Source organism: Mirounga angustirostris, unplaced genomic scaffold (assembly GCF_029215605.1).
Source record: "Mirounga angustirostris isolate CCGP_5_RB_7025 unplaced genomic scaffold, mMirAng1.0.hap1 SCAF_9, whole genome shotgun sequence".
NCBI lineage: Eukaryota > Metazoa > Chordata > Mammalia > Carnivora > Phocidae > Mirounga > Mirounga angustirostris.
This window is the reverse complement of record NW_026991717.1, coordinates 140,721,007-140,737,466: the sequence shown is the minus strand read 5'-3', so window position 1 is coordinate 140,737,466 and position 16,460 is coordinate 140,721,007. Positions and strand designations below refer to the sequence as shown.

Sequence of the window (16,460 nt, the reverse complement as noted above, 5' to 3'; positions counted from 1 at the left end):
TCTACTCTGTACTGGTGTATATGTCCATCTTTATGCTGGCACCACACAGGTTTGATTACTGCGGCTTTGCAGGAAGTTTTAAAATCAGGAAACTTAAGCCCTCCGAGTGTGGTGTCCTTTTCCAAGACTGCTTTGGCCATCTGGGGTCCCTGAAGATTCCATGTGAATCTTAGGAAGGATTTTTTCGTTTCTGGAAAAAAACTGTCAGGATTTTGATAAGGACTGCCCTGAATGTGCGGATCTCTTTGGGCAGCACTGACATTCTGGAGGTCCTGTCTTCCCGTCCGTGAACACAGATGTCGGTCCCGTGACTGCCGCTGTCTTCAGTGTCTTGGAGCAGGGTTTCGGATTTCAGTGTGTAAGTCTTCTACCTCCTTGGTTAATTCCTAGTAAGTTCTTTTCTAGTGCATCACATTTTTATTTATGATGCTAAAATACTAGAAACCACCTAAACGTCAAAGGGATTATCCCACACAATGAAATATTACACACCCATCGAAAATCTTTACAAGTATATAAGATGAAAATAACTGGAAAGGGCAGTGTCTAAGTTTTCAGAAATAGTATGATCATAAAAAGAAATACTCCCCAAATATCAACTGTTGAGCGTTATGGCAACGGGTGGTTTTTCTTCCTGAAACGTCTGTATGTTTTTCAGTACTGCTAAAATAAGCATGTAACACTTTGATAAAAATGACACGTAACAGTTTTTAAAAAGACACAGATGAAGTTAACGGGCAGGAACCCTCAACGAAGGCAGCCTCTTGGTGCAAGTGATGAGCCGAGAATCGGCTGTGATGGGAAGTATGACCCCCAAGGTTTGTTCGTTGTGATGCGTCCATGAGCTCATGTAGGTAAAAACACAGCAACAAAAACTGGCCTAAATGAGGCAAGACAAACTGCACCAAGAAACTAGAGGATGTGGACTCCCTGCCTCAAAGAATCAGCCATGGACTAGCTAGTTTTTACCACCGTATCTGCCACCTTTGCTGTGAATCTGACCCTCACTTAAGCTACGAGGGTTCCACTGGTCCCCGGAACATCGTCTTCACCGACGGAACAAACCCTCAGTGGTGCTCCCGGAAGAGGCTCCTACCGCAGCCACACCCTGTCGCTGGGCTGCCCGTTCCTGCCGCCTCGAATTACCCTGGGGCTGGTTCTTCTCACCTGGAGGAGGGGTGTATGTGATCTTCCACCTCCTCGGTTGTGAGGAGGAGCAACGTCATGGATGGAGGCTACTACCCTGCTGGGCTGAAGTGGGGGCTTGGGAGGGAGTGGCTCGAGCCGTTCCAGGTGTCATGCTGAGAACTGTGGACGCCACCGCACTCCAAGAACATGGCCTCTAGCAATAGTGCTTCAAAAAGACCCCCAGGCTGCAGTGGGAGCCCTGCTTAGATGGCCCACCCCCACTCCAGAAGCCTCCCTACTCCCTCTTTGGGCCACAGGCTCTCTCCCCAGGCCAGCGCCCCAGACGGTGCCTGGCACATGGCAGGTGCACCATCCAGTATACTGAATGATGGACGGATCAAGCAGTAACACCTATCCTGGTTCTCCAAAACCCCCTTAATACTCTTTAAACCTCTTCTTCCCTGTGGCGCATAACTAAGAGGGACAGGCCACCTAGTTGCCTGGACAGTAACACGCCCCATCCCCTGGCACACAACCCCTGTCTGGCGTCCCGCGGCGCCCTCCATTACCACCTGGGACGGGCCGACCTGCCTTCCAGGACGGCCTCATAATTGGGCTCCTGCTCTCCCGGGACAACCCCGCCCCTTTCCCTCCCTTCATGCCACTGCGGCCGCACCAGTCCAGCTCACAAAGGGCCTGAGCTGATGCCGAGGGAGGAAGGGCACCCTTCTGGGCTCAGGGGGTCTGCCTCCAGAACAGAAGGCGGGCGAACAGGCGCCTCCCCCCCATTCTCAGTGCGCTCTCCCATCAAAGATGCAAATGCAAGCATGTCCGTGCTGTACCAAAGCGAAGGCTTAAAAAGGAATTACTCTTTATTCTCTGGTCCCTCTGCCACTTTGTTTTGGTTTTTATTTAAAAGCAAACTGCCTGTAAATACATCCCACTGATTTTATTTCTGATTTAGCATTTCTGAATAAAACTTTCCAGTTTTCGTTTCTAAATTTAGCTCAAGGTTTTATTTTCCTTCTCCCAGGCAATTTTGTCTGCAAATTAAATATGCTCATATTTTAGTGAAGAAGTTTTATAGTTCCCTTCATGAAAAGAAAGTTGTTTTGTGAACCTAGAGAACCATGGTATTGTCACAGCAAAGCACGGCCGTTGTGCTGGCCGGCACTATTTTTTTTTTTTGAACTGGAAACTATAGGAGCATGGATGATCTACGTTTTGTTGGGTAAAAGAGCTAACCTAAAACGTTTGGCTTCCCTTAAGAGTTTAAAATAGACTTTTTCCTGGGGCAGATCAAAGATACCTAGCATTCAGCTGTGTTCAAAGGTTGCCAGGGAACGTCTGCTTGCCAAAAGCAAGGACAAAGGGACGGGCGCTTGTTGCCCGTCGATCTGAGCGGGTCCGGCGAGTAGAAAGCGTGGTTGGGCTGGTCCCCAGGGAAGGCCAGCGGGGGTAAGTGGAGTAGACCAGGAAAACTTAGCCCAAGGGCTTGCTGTCGTTCTCCCCACAGCTGGGCTGGAAAGCAGAGCAAGTGCTCACAGCACCCCCTGGTTGCGGGGAGGCAGGGCGCCCACACAAGGTGTATCTCGTACACGTGACATATCCAGGTGCTCTCACGTCAGCTACTGAGAACAAACCTCCTGCTAACACAGAAGAACCTGAGGTGGACGGAGCGGTGAGCCTGGACTGGCTCCTCACGAGAGGGGACGCCAGGGCAGTTCTCTGGAAACTGAAGGAGTGTGGAAGGAGCAGGCAGAGGGCCCGAAGTGTGTCTCCTGCATCCTTGGCAGATGCTGGACTGGGCACCAAAACAGACAAGCAAACAGCTCTGCCCTCGGTGACGCTTCCCGCAAGAGTAACGCATGCGGTGCATTGGGCACCCCGAGTGTCCATCAACGGATGAATGGACACACACACTGTGGTCTAGCCACACACTGGAATATTATTCAGCCTTAAAAAGGAAGAAATCCTGTCACCGGCTACAACACAGATGATCCTTGAGGACACGATGCTAAGAGAGAGAAGCCAGAGCCAGCAGGACACATTCCGGATGATTCCGCTTCCTGGAGGAGGTGAAATCCCAGAGACAGAAAGGTGAATGGCAGTTGCAGGGCAGGGGGAGGGCGAGGGAAGGCACTGTGCACCAGGGGCAGGGTTTAGTTGGGGACGATGAACAGACAGTGGTGATGGGCACACAGTGCTGTGAACGTACTTAATGGACACTGATACGGAGTGTGAATGATAAATACTTTGCAATGTATATTCTACCACAATTAGAAAAAAAGATGAGGCAGCGCTCAGAGGAAAGCTGGGCATCTAGGGCCGCGAGGGGCTGGACAGAGGATGGGACCGCTGGGTGTGCGCGGGCACGAGCGGGACGTGAGGTGCGGTGAGAAATCAAGGGGAGGTGTTGGGAGGGCCGGAGCCAAACATTAAATGTGAGGCTACAGCTAGCTGGTAGCCGACTCCCAGGTTCCGCCCCGAGGCGGCTGGCAGAGGCCTGAGACCGACTGTCCCTTGTAGTAAAAGCCACGTCTGTGGCCCCAGGAGAGCAGACAGGACAGTGTCCCAGAAGGGCCGGGCTGACACGGCACTGGCTCTCGGTCATGCACCCCGGGGGCCCTGGTGGCACCTCTGTTGCCCAGCTGCTGACAGAACGGAGCCAAGAGGAGCCTGAGTTGGAAAAGCGTGGTGGATCGGGGTCTGCTAGCTCCTGGAGCGCAGGGGCCACCTCTGGTCATTGTCCCTGTCCTGGCCACCTCCCCATGCTCCGGACAACCCAGACGGTCAGTAAGTACTTGCTGTGAACTGGCACCGGCCTCACCAAGCCTGGGGCCATTTCCTCTGTTACCCTGGGCAGCCAGGAGCAGATGCAGAAATCCAAGCCCGAGGCAGAAGACAGGACTGAGGAGAGCAGTTTCTTGGCCCGCCAGAATTAGGGCAGGCGTTCTGGCAACTTCTCATGCTGCACTCTTCTAATCCTGCAACTAATGGCCAAGAGGCAGAGCTCCTCTAAATACATGCACAGTTCATTTTTAGGCAGTAAAAATGACCCACTTGTATGGCCAAACTTTCAATGGTATCAGAAAATGAATTGCTTTGAAAAAGGCTGAAGTATTTTATTTTTACAAAACCAGGGCCACATAAATTCTCCCAACAATAATGTAACAACTTCTTTCATAAAAGCCCAAGTGCTTAGCAACTTCAACTTTCTGTCCCAAGGTCTCCAGCTAATTGCTGTTAAGTCCTAGTTGCTCCTTTATGACCTGACTTCTCCCAGGCTCTTCTTTCCCACAGGAACAACCCCAAGAGACAAACTGCATGCTGCACGTCACCCAAAACATCTCCCTTCACTTAGCATTGAACACTTCTACCTTCCAGACCAAAAATGGTAAATGAAGGGACTAATTCAGGGAAATCTTTGAGTGAAAAGGGCCCGAAGACTACATTCAGCCTCACTGTTAAATGAATAAAAATAGGAAATGCTACTTTCCACTTAACAGATGACTCAGATTTTAAATGGCCCCAGTATGGAAAAGGTGCAATGGGCCAGGCTTCTCATCCGCTCGGGGCAGAGCGTGTCTACTGCCACCTCCCCGGACAGCGTCTGGGTGGTCTCTATAAAGGGATTTTGAAAACACGCAGGCTTTAGTCCAGTACTTCCTTTCTCTGAGACCAGCTTAAGAAAAGGTTCAAAGATGTGAACAACGACAAAAGATTCACATTACAGCATGATCTATAATGGCTGAAAACCGAGGATCACCACAGAATGGAATAATACGGTTGTTTAAAAAATCCAGGTCAGGAACAAGATACACATGCCCACCTGCACCACCACCTGTGACATCTTACTGGAATTTTCAGTCAATTCAGGGGGAAGACCTAGTAGGATTTTCAGAACAAAGACGTGAGGTTATCTTTATGTGCAGATCTAATTAGATACCTGGGACATCCAAAAGAATCAACTGAAAACTACTGGGAACAATAAGATAATTCAGTAAGAAAGCAGGATGTGAAGGCAAGACACAGAAATCAATAGCCTTCATATAAATAATTAACTAGAAGACACAATAGCAACAATAATAGAGTAGCTAGGCATAAAACTTAAGAATTGTGCAAAACCCACATCATGGATACTTTAAAAACACCCCAAAGGAAATGAAAGTGGCCTTCGCATAGCATACTCTTACGCCAGAGGATGCAAATATTCTAAAGATGCCAATTCTTCCTGGACATTTAAAAAATGTGATGGGATCCTGATAAAAACACAACCACTTTTTCTGCAATGAAACGAGCCAATTCAAAGTTCCTACTGTTTGTAATAATATCAGTATTATTGTTGTGAATTATTTTAATAGGATGTAGCAATAATGATGTCAATGATGTTTGAAACCAAGATTTTCAGTATAAAAGAGATATAAAACTGAAGATTCAAGAAACACGTGAAAACACCATGTTAAGGTTGAACTGAAAACGTCAATATGAATGCATAACTAATACGAATATATACTCATGTTCCACCTTCCTCCATTGACAGCACCTAAAAGCAACATCAGTCCAATAGCAACAAGTACCCCTAGTGACCAGATTTTGGTCTCTAAAATCAACCCCCACTAAAAGGAATCAGGGTGTTTTGAAAGTGGCCAGTCCAAGTCTGGGGTGAAGAAGGTACAAAATGAGGCTGGGGGAGCATCTTGCTGTGTCAGAAATCAAGGACTCAAAAACAAATGTGTCCATGTCAAAAAATACACAGGAGTTGGCCCAAAGAATATCCAGTGGTTAAAATTATGTATCTGTACATCAGAAAGAATAAAGATTTTAGTAGGCTGAAGCACACTGAAATCAAATCAGAATACCTAAGTCCATAATGATATTCAAAAAAAAAGAAAACCAGAAAAAAAAAATCTTTAGTTTTCACCATTTGAGGGAAAGTGTAACTAAAAGGCAGAGCATTAAGCCTATCCTGACTTCCAGTAGGAGCTACAGGTCAAGACAACCAAACATCTCCAGTTGGTAAGAAACAGCTCTGCTGTCGGAAGAACGCCAGACTAAATGTTAACTCTCTAGTGAGGCTGCTGACTCAAGCAAGGGTTGTCGCGTGGTGTGCACGAGACAGCACAGCGCTGGGGGGAACAGACCAGCAGGATGCCACAACGTACCTTGCAGATCGCCACCGGTACTTTTGGACAGCACGCCTGCAGAGGAAGTGTCGCGGTCCGATGGAGAGGTCAACCCATCATCACCCTAACACACTGCAGAGTCTGGCATTGCTTATGACAGTACCCAGACCGAATGAATGTCCTGCACTAACTAATATCTCCTGGGTCATACAGCATCACGTCTGATGTATCCCATCCAAAAAATAGTTTCTATTTACCGGAACTACAGGGAATAAGCGGGATATTTTATAGGACAACCGGCCTAATTTAACAAGTCATAATAAACTTGTGCTGTGATTTACAACACCCCCAGACTGCTAGTGACCCAGGTATCTGGCAGAAGCAGCAAAAATCAATCCCCATAGGAGAAGATACTTCTGTTTTAGGTTTTAACTTCTTTTAGTATATGTGCTGCTGAAGCGAGCACAGTTTTAACTTCTTTTAAATAGTTGAGTACAATGACCAGCATACACTAGAAAATAGTCAGGTACTCAAGGAAAGAAGACTTCACGAACAGACTCTGACAAGGATGATAACATCGTCTGACACAGACTGCAAAGCAGCTGTGTTTACTGCACCCACAGAGATGGCAGATGTGATCTGTCAGAGGACAGGAAAATATGAAAAAGTCACCTTGCAGATTAAAAATGTAACTTCTGTAAATGAAAAAGGATCCCTGAGATTAAAAGCTCAACAAAGGGAGTTCAGCACATACGAGACAGACCTGAAGATTCTCAGCAAGATAACAGAAGTCAAGCATGGTGTTTAGAGATTCTGATAGCAATTCAGCAAGGTAATTTTATGTCTATTAGCTATAATAACACAAAAAGGCTGCATTTCATATTTCATTTGTACAGTTATTTATTTTCACTATGTTTTATGAAGGTATTCCTTCCATGAACGGTTGAAAATTAAGGAAATAAAACTGGTCCTCTATTAGACATAATGTGAGACCCTTTCATCAAGAAAATTGCATGGGAAGTCACAAAAAGTTTGAAAAATACAGGTGAGGCTTAAGACAGTAAATGAAAAAGTCCAATACATGTTTGTTCAAAGCCAAAGAAAAAAGAGAGACGAATGTAGAAGACATAATGGCTGGGAACCTTCCAGTCCTGAGGAAGTATAATAATCTAAGGATGCACAACGAATCCCAAAAAAGCCCAATAATAAAGAAACCCATGTTTGGACACCCAGCAGTGGAACAGCTGAAAATCAATGTTACAGACAAAAATCAGAAAAGTGGCCAGAATCACAATCCCTTCAGAGATTGACTTTGGTTTCTCAATCCTAATGGAAGTCAAAGGCGATGAAATGCTTATCTCCACCGTTCAGAAGGAAGATAATTCCACCTGCAATTCAATCCTCAGGGAACATCTTTCAAGAATGAGGGCGGAATGAAGATATTTTCTAGATAAATAAACAAAGAATTTGCCACCACCAGACTCTCATTAAAGAAAATTCTACATGACGTATTCAAACAGAAGGAAAGTGATCCCAAGAGGAAAGTCGGGAGATGCAGGCAGGGATGAAGAATAAAGTGATAAATAAGTGGATAAACCCAAATCACCGACAGAATACAACAATAATACTGGTGTGGAGGAGTTTTAAGGGCTGGAAGAAAAATTCAAAGATCCAACAGTGGAGGGTCTCAGAAGATAGCAATAGTAGCCCCGCTTTTTTTTTTTTTTTTTTTTATTACTGGACTTTAAGGCTTACAGAAAAATTGAATGTGAAGTACAGAGTTTCCATGTTACCGGCCACCTGTTTCCCATTATTAACATTTTGCATTCATGTGGGTGCATTTGTTACAACCGACAGCCAATCCTGACACATCATTATTAACTAAATATCATAGTTTCCAAGAGGGTTTGTTCTTCCTGTTGTATACGCTACAGGTTTTGACAAATGCAAAATTCCATGTATTCACTATCCTGGTATTGTAGAGAATAGGCTCACTGTCTTGAAAATCTCCTGTGCTCCCTCTATTCATCCCTCCCCAAGATGAGTTAGCATGTGTATTATCTACGAGGCTGAAGCCAAACCAAAGATAAGCCAGATTTACGCTCTGTGAGCTGCGGGGACAGCCTGGGTTCCGAGGAAGTGAGGGGCAGGAAGTGTACCTGTGAATCCCTAAATTGCTCCTTCTCTCCAACCCTCCCCTTCCTCTGTCCTTCCCTTCATCCCTCCCCCTGCCTGGAAGGTCTGCACTGAGCCCTTGCTATCTGCCCTGCAGCGTGGAAGGCACTGGAACACACCTGTAAAGATGATGCACCTCCTGCTCCGGGTTCATACATCTTGCAGAAGACCCACTGTTACAGACTGGAGATACGAAGGACGTCTGATGTTTCATTTATTACGCCAGTCTTACATTTTAGTAATATACAGGTTTTCAGAGGCTCATGTTTGACTTTGGGGTCCTTACCCTACATTCCTTGATTTTATGTACCTCAACCTCAACATCTCCTAGGGGAGTACTTTTAGGGATTGAATACCCTCAGATGGAAAGAGGCGACCATGCCATTTTGGGGGAAATTCAAAGTGAAGGGCACCCTTCCCTGACTAATCTCAAATAGGAAACCCCTGGGCAGTGTAAGCACCAAATGAGTCATAAGGAGAAAGTCCACAAAGGACTATGGTTATAGTTCTCACTTATCCAATACCAGGAAAGCGAAGAGGCTCTACTGTAGTTTGAAAACCTGGCTCCTTTCTGAATCTCTAGAGCTCAGGTGACAAAGGCAAGAGGAGAATTACTTGAAGGAAACAACCAGCTAGCCTGGATAGGATGCACACGAAGAGACTGAAAGTCTCTCTTCTGGCTTTTCTACTGTGTTATACCTACAACACATTTGCGATTACGTTTTTATCTCAAACAGCTCTGGAATTCGAAATATCAGTTGAGTAAATCAGTTAGTGGCATTTAACAACAACAACAAAAAAAACCAAAAAAAAAAAAAAGCAAAAACAAACCCAGAACGAAACAAACCTCAATAAAGAGACCCGAACAGAAACATAAACACAGCAGAGGCAGAACAAGCCGGCAAACTAGCCAACGTGACTCCTTCTCCCTAAACGGGCACACTCTTTTAAAAGACAAGTAATGGAAATTACCTTTTAAAGACGGTAGTTTTTGAAGTTCTCTGTTATTGCTGGCGTTAAACCTGGAAGAATTTTGCCGCTTCTCTTTCTTCACTATGGGCTGAGGGATTGGCACTTTTATTTTGCTAGACACTGTTGACGGGGTGGCAGCTAGGCTGTTTTTCCTGCTGGAAATCTGTTTCCAAAATAAAAACAGAAAGAAACACATGCGCACCTCAGACGGTTGTATTCTGCAGCACAGTTAGCATCTGGAAACTATATACGAGTCTTGCGCAGGGACAGTCCCCTCCACTCCGCTGTAAACACCATCCCTTAAAGTGGCTGGAGTCTGAGCGACATCCCACCTCCAGTAATGCTGGATTTCCAGGGATTCACAGATATACCTCATTTCTCACATCTTCCTTCCAACTTTTTACTTCTAAACATTTCTCACATAGGCTGATGTACATACAGGCTGATGACAATGACCCTTCAAAGACATTCATGTCCGAATCCCTGGAACCTGTGAATATGCTTCCTTACTTGGCCAAAGGGACTTTGGAATGGTGACGACTGTCAGGGTGGGCCCCGTGTAATCACACAGGTCTCGACAAGAAAAGACGAGGCAACACAGAAGAAGATGACAAAGCGGAGGTGAGGTCCTCAGAGAGACTGCAAGAAGCCAGGCTGCTGGCTCGGAAGACAGAGGAAGGGGCCACGAGCCAAGAAGCACAGGAGGCCTCTAGAAGCTGGAAGAGGCCCGGAAACGAATTCTCCTCCAGGGCTTCCAGAAAGAACTAGCCATGCGGACATCCTGATTTCGGCCCCATTTCAGACTTCTGACCTCGGGGACTGTAAGATAGTAAGTTTGTGGTCATTTGCACAACAGCTGCAGGGATCTCACGAGCAGACAGCTCATGGCTTCTTTGCCTACACACCACTCAGCCCTCGGTGATCAGCGGGAGTGACAGAAAAGTGCTCGCCCCTCGAGCCTCAGGAAATGCTCTTCTTTCTAGGCCACCCCCACGCCGCGTCCATCTCCAGGCTCCAGGTTTAGTGCTCAACTCCGCACTGCACTGCATCACCTGGGTTGTCCGAGGACACGTGGCTGACTCTTGAGGGGAGAAGGAGCTGTGCAAACACACAAGCAGAGGTGGGTGGGCATTGAGGGCACACGCAGCAGACACCTGGGCAGGCCCATAGGGGCGAGGGTGCCCAGGGAGCTCAGGTGGGCATGACCTCCAGCGAGTGTCAACCAAGCATCCGCGAGATTCTTTGTGCAAACGTTCACTCCTCCCACACCTCCAGTCCGCCCAAAGGAATGGAGTTCGTATGCGCACATGTGTGCTTTTGAAAAGCCTACCGAGCTCATCCTAGAAACACAAGCCCACCAAGCCTCTTCCAATCACACTGAGCTAGGAGAGAAGACACGCCAACATAAGCCCCCAACCATTTGCTCTCCTCCTCGAGTGGAATTTTTACTAAGAAATCAGAGCAGCTTTATTGTGAAATAAGGTGCTTAGGAATACTTAGGAAGAGTTTTCCAAGATGCAGGATGCCTGCATGCAGACGGGACCCTGAACCGGGAGCGAGGGCCTGGGCTCCCCTCTCTCCCCCAGTCAGCAGCTTCTTCCTCGAAAGGGCTTTTATGGATGTTGTCCTTCACACCTGTCATTCTTTCCACCTGATCGTGAAAGCTGGGTTTTCTTCCTTAAAAACGTTGCCCATACCTCTCCTGTTCCCCAGAACCCTAGTTTTCACTCCCCAGGCACAAACGTCGCCTCCTAGGCCAAGTACTTGTTTTAAAATGTTAATTTATATGCACGTATCTAGTAAAGTTGACGCGTCCTTTCCACCTTTCCACCAGCCCCACACACACTGACCCTGAGGACAACAGGGCACTGGCCGGCTCCTGCAACAAAGCTTGGAACACCAGCCCTGGGTGATGTGGCTAACTCAGAAAACAGAATTAACTCCATGCATATCCACAGCCCATGCAGCACACACGCTGAGATGAGGCTTCGAATGCCTGACAGAGCAAAAAGTTATCCCTAAGACCTGCTGATTTGGAGGCACCGGCCCTTCTGCGTGGGCCCTGCTGGCCTCCCTCCCCTGGAGCACTGTCCTCGGGGCAGGCAGAGTGAGCTTCTAGAAAGAAGACCTGGGCTCCCTGCTCGGCAGGGTCTGCTTCTCCCTCTGCCCTCTTCCCTCTCGTGCTCTCTGTCTCTCATTCTCTCTCTCTCAAATAAATAAATAAAATCTTAAAAAAAAAAAAAAAAAGAAAGAAGACCTGGTCCCATCATCCAGGCTAAGTCACTGTAGTCACTTCCCAGGGCTCTGAGCCCATTGGCTTAACAGTGGTCTACAGAGCACCATGCTCGGGTCACCAGCTCCTGATGTGGCCGGCCCCGTGCCTTGGCCCACTGCCCCGTTGCCAACCCCGAGTGCGGCTCCCCGAGGCCTCCGTACAGCACGCTCAGCTCCGTGGGCTGGTGCCCGCCCAGCCGGGCTCTGCTACGAGCTGGCCATCTTGTCTTTCCCCCGATGGGATGTCAGCTCCGGGAGGGCTTGGATGCCACTCTGGCCTGTTTTGCGAGAGCGGGGAACTGCCCCTCACCGGCCAGGTCAGGGAGGCCCCTCTGAGGGCATATGTGGGTGTGCTGGGGGGACAGCATTCAGGCAGGGCCACCGAGAGTGGTGGCTCAGTGCGACCAACCCTCGCCGCAGACAGGCGGGCAGGCACCGGGGAGCCTGGGGGCCGCAGGTGCCTGCAGAGCCCACCAGCCCAGGTCAGAGTCTGACCTTCACCTGACAGGCCCCTGGAAGCCATGCAGGGGGCTCTGAGCAGGGTGAGGGTGCGAATCCATCTTCCTGTTCGAAAGGCGCCTCGGGCTGCAGTGTGGACTGCGGACGGGAGGGGAGGCGGCAGACTCGGCTAGTGGTCCAGACCGCACACAGTGGTGGCTGCACCGGACCCAGTGGCCAGCAGGTGCACGGGTGACGTGGAGTGCCGGCCTGGGCACGGGGAACCTGCAGATGGGTAGCTGGTGGCACCAGTCACAGTGACGGGAAGGCAAAAGCGGCCGAGAAGCCAGGTCGTGAGCACCCTGGGTCCAAGCAAAAGACAGTGACGCCCCTCCTCGCTCCCTTCTGCGGACAAGGGCTGGAGTGCTGTCCTCGGTGTCCCGGCCACCGCCTGGCCGCCCTCAGCTGCCTTCTCCGCCCGCCCAGAGGCTGGCAGCGCGGCTGTGTGGCTGGCCCTCAGACACCTTGTGCAAGCCGGACGTGAACTTGGAAGTTACCCGTCTACATGGTCACTGAAGTCACCGAATGAGTGAGACCGCCCAGTGGAGGAGCGCAGAGTGCAAGGGGCGGAGGAGGCGGGGGGCTGAGAGAAGGACGAGGCTGAGGGAAGAAAGCCTTGCAAGAAGGAAGAGGTCAACCCCATCAAGTGGCACTCAAAGCTGAAGTCTGTGGACTTGGTCTTGGCATCTTGGGGCTGGTGGGGGCTGCTGAGGGCAGGGGGGCAGCGGGGAGAGGCCGCTGGGCTGAGGCCAAGGAGGGGAGGCTTTGGGAAGGTGGCCGGGAGGAAGAGCATCAGGGCAAGCGGCAGCCGCCACGGCAGGGACCTCGGACTGTCTGGAAGGCGAGGGGCTTGACTGCGCTGCGAGCTGATGGGGGAGGCCACCGAGGGGAGGCCCGGCTGAGGGACAACTGAGCGAGGAGCGGGATCTGGGTCCCCACGTGCAGTGACAATAGAACAGAGGATGGACAGGACAGGACGGCTGTCAGTCTGATGGCCTCCCCTGTGTGCGCAGACGAGGTCACCTGCAAGAAGCACTCTGAAGGGAGGCGAGGCCCGAGGAGGTGAGGATGGCGTGAAGAGCAGAGCAAGGCAGGGGCCTGAAGAAACAGAGACGCTCTGAACACATCTTTCTCCTCAGGGCCAAGGACGAGCAACCAACTGGACCTGTAGCGGTCAGCGCCCAGAGGGGACACTGCCCACACAGAACTCCCACTGCGTCCCCTGACAGTCCCTGGGACCGCCCAACCCACTCGCGCCAGCCACTGGCCTGAGCCCGAAGCAGGGCAGGCGCCTGGAGCAGCTCTTACACCGGGACGCCGCAAGGCCCTTCCCTGGAGTGCAGGGCGACCTCCTGGGATCGTGCAGGGAGCCGTGGAGCCAGACTTGGGACCTTGCTCGGTCCCCGGACTTCAGACACCACCTCCCTTGTGTCCCACATCCAAACAGTTCTACGACATCTTCTAAAATTCTCCCCTTCTGCAATTGTATGATGAACTACCCCCCCTATGTGCCAAAGACCACGAGACACAGAGCTTGAGGAGCCGTACCTGCACGCCTTGTAAGAGCTTTTAAAAGAACATTCACCTGGAAAGTACGGTACTGGCGTAAAGACAGCCACAGGGATCAATGGAACAGAATTACGAGCCAAGACCACTCAACGGGAGAAGACTCTCTTCAACAGGTGGTTCCAGGACAACCCTGCGGTTGGTGACAGTCAGCCTTGAGTGTTTATGAGGGCGAGAAAGGGGGTCTGCAAAGAAACCAAGCTGTCCAGGAAACACCAAGGCCGCCATGCCGGAGCTGGCCCCTCAGAGCAAAGCTGTCCGCACTCCGGCCTTTCAGGGCTGGAAGCCACCAGAGCTAGCTCTCAGCTCAGGCCCAGAAAGCGAGCAGCCAGCCGACGAGCCCACCCGCGTCCAGCGCCCATGGCCCGCTCTGCTGGGGCCTCAGCTCCGGGTATGCGGAACCTGGGGTCCCCTGGTTTCATTTCTTGCCCCTCTACTCCCTACACAGCAGCGGCCAAGATCTTTTTAAATACTTGTCAGATCATCCCCCCTCCCTGCTCAAACCACCTCAGTGGCTTCCCATCACCCTAAGAGTAAAAACCCCAAATCCTGCCAAGGGCTGCTGACAAGACCCTACTGGACCTTTCTTGCCTGTGCCCGTCTCTGACCCGGGCCACCCTTATTTGTCATCAGCCAGACTGGCTTTCCTTCCAGCGGACACACCAGCTCACGGCCACCTTCGGGCCTCTGCCCCGGCTACTTCCTCTGGCTGGAATGCCCTCCTCCCCCAGATCTTGGCACCACGGGCTCCTGCTTCACATCTGCATGTCACCTTTATGACCCTCTCCTTGGCGAGACGACCCGGACCACCGGAAGCAGCCTCTAGAAGCGTGTGGGCAGCTTTGACACCACAGTGACCGGAGGGCGCCCCTGATGCGGGCAGCCCCAGGGCTGCTGCTCTGCAGGGTGAGAAACCAGATGCCACCAGGGCCCCCTACACCCACCAGCGCCCCCGGCGCTTGCTGAAAGCAAACAGACCCTGCCGCGTGTCCCGCGCCGCCCCCCAGCACCCACGAGGGTCTCAGAGTGCGCCTGCGGGGTGACTGTGAATGAGTCACCTGGAGGGACGAGCATGGCCTACGGAGAGGAAAATGACTTGGGGAGAGAGGAAGGTCACCCCCGTGATGGACAGGGCCTGGCCTCGGCCATGCAATACTTCTTCCCGTAAGCTCTGGACCACGGAGCCAGCTCTGCTCCCAGAGTGTGTGTTAGGTGAAATGAGAGAGTAGCGATTTTTGTACTATTTTAGTTTTTAACCCTGTGTGTTTCGACTGCCAAAACAAATAAAGGTAAAACGTCGAAAAAGGAAGATGGGAGGGATGTTGTGTCCCTGGGTGTCCCCAGGCCCAGTCCCTCGGGAGACCGCGTGGCCTCATCCGCGTATCAGCTGCAGCTCTTTACGACTCGGGCAGTCCCGGGCCTGTGGTGAGCGGGGCCGTCTCCTCCTCGCCCCTCAATTCCCTTCTCTTCCACTGCCCCCTTCCCCTCATTGCATCCACTTCCTTCTAAAATTGGCATTTCGTATTAAGAGTGATAGCTGACAGACTTAAAATCAGTTACACTCGAATTGGAGTCATTTTGGAAGATCCTGCCAGGGTCTTAGGCCACTCTGTCCATCTGAGCTTCCTGTGAAGGACGTGTTCTCTAGCTGCTGTCCAGTGGCTACCAGCCACGTTCAGCTCCCACGCACTCGAAACGTGGCTCGTATGACTGAGGAGCTGAATTTCTAGATTTAATTTGATTTTCATCCATTTCACGAGCCACATGTGGCTAACGGCTAGCCTCCTCCAGGCATTCTGGTGTTCCCACTGGGCAAGAACAGCACGCGCTCAGAGCTACCACCCCTTTAGAGCCATGCTAAATTTCATCTTAATCAAATATTTAAAATGAAGGAAATCCAGGGTCCTCAAACTAATTACCGCCCCCCCCCCCCCATTGGATTCTGGCCTTGTCCTCTCACTCCCCCAGGTGGAGAAAACAAAGATGACAGCATGGCTTGGATTTGGATCTGGATCTGGACAGCAGGGCTTTCCTGCAGTCGTCCTTCCCAAACCTCACCAGAAGCAGGGCCCCGGGGAAGTCTTCGCTGAACATGACACACCGACGGGAAGGTGCAAGATCATTACCTACAACGTTGTGTCAAACCAGACACCGTCGAGCCCTGACCTTGGTGGGCACCCGATGTTTTAAGGAAACGCTGGGGACTTTTTATAGTTGAAATCTTTCACATGAATTTTCCCTGTGACTTGGGGAAATATCACTGTGATTCATGTTGGTGGCAGGCTGACTCACGCGGCAGATGCAGGTGGAAAGCTCCCCACCCTGACATGCAGGGCTAGAGGCCTGCACTCACTCCGCAACTGCTCTAACAGGGGAACTCTGTGCTTCTTCCATGAACGGGAACACTTGATAAATTATTTCATGTAATTCACTGAACTCTTTCTAGAATTATGTATCATGTAACGGAGCTTTTCCTGAAGAGGGACAGGAGTGGTGACTACTCCCATCTGCAACACACACCCTAGCTCCAACACGCTTTCTGGGGCTCTGTAATTTAATGGTGATCCTGTGTCTGCTTAGGTGCTTTAAAGCATCTATTTCCACTGGTTGGGGTCTCTACAAGAAACATGCTCCACCTTGTCCCATGTCTTCAGCAGCTGCAGGGTGTGATGGATGGCGGGCCAAGTTACTCCCAAGTCTACCGAATGCCCATGAGCAACA

General features: G+C 50.4%; 1 protein-coding gene across 6 annotated transcripts in view; it reads right to left on the bottom strand.

Annotated features, from left to right (window-relative positions):
- PPP2R5C (protein phosphatase 2 regulatory subunit B'gamma) overlaps positions 1–16,460 on the bottom strand; it is a 120,153-nt gene that overhangs the window by 96,420 nt on the left and 7,273 nt on the right. For all 6 annotated transcript variants that reach the window (XM_045901533.3, XM_045901535.3, XM_064571589.1 and 3 more), the window contains exon 3: positions 9,402–9,564. In XM_045901533.3, coding sequence (XP_045757489.1) covers positions 9,402–9,564 — 163 coding nt within the window. The remainder of the gene's footprint in view (positions 1–9,401; positions 9,565–16,460) is intronic.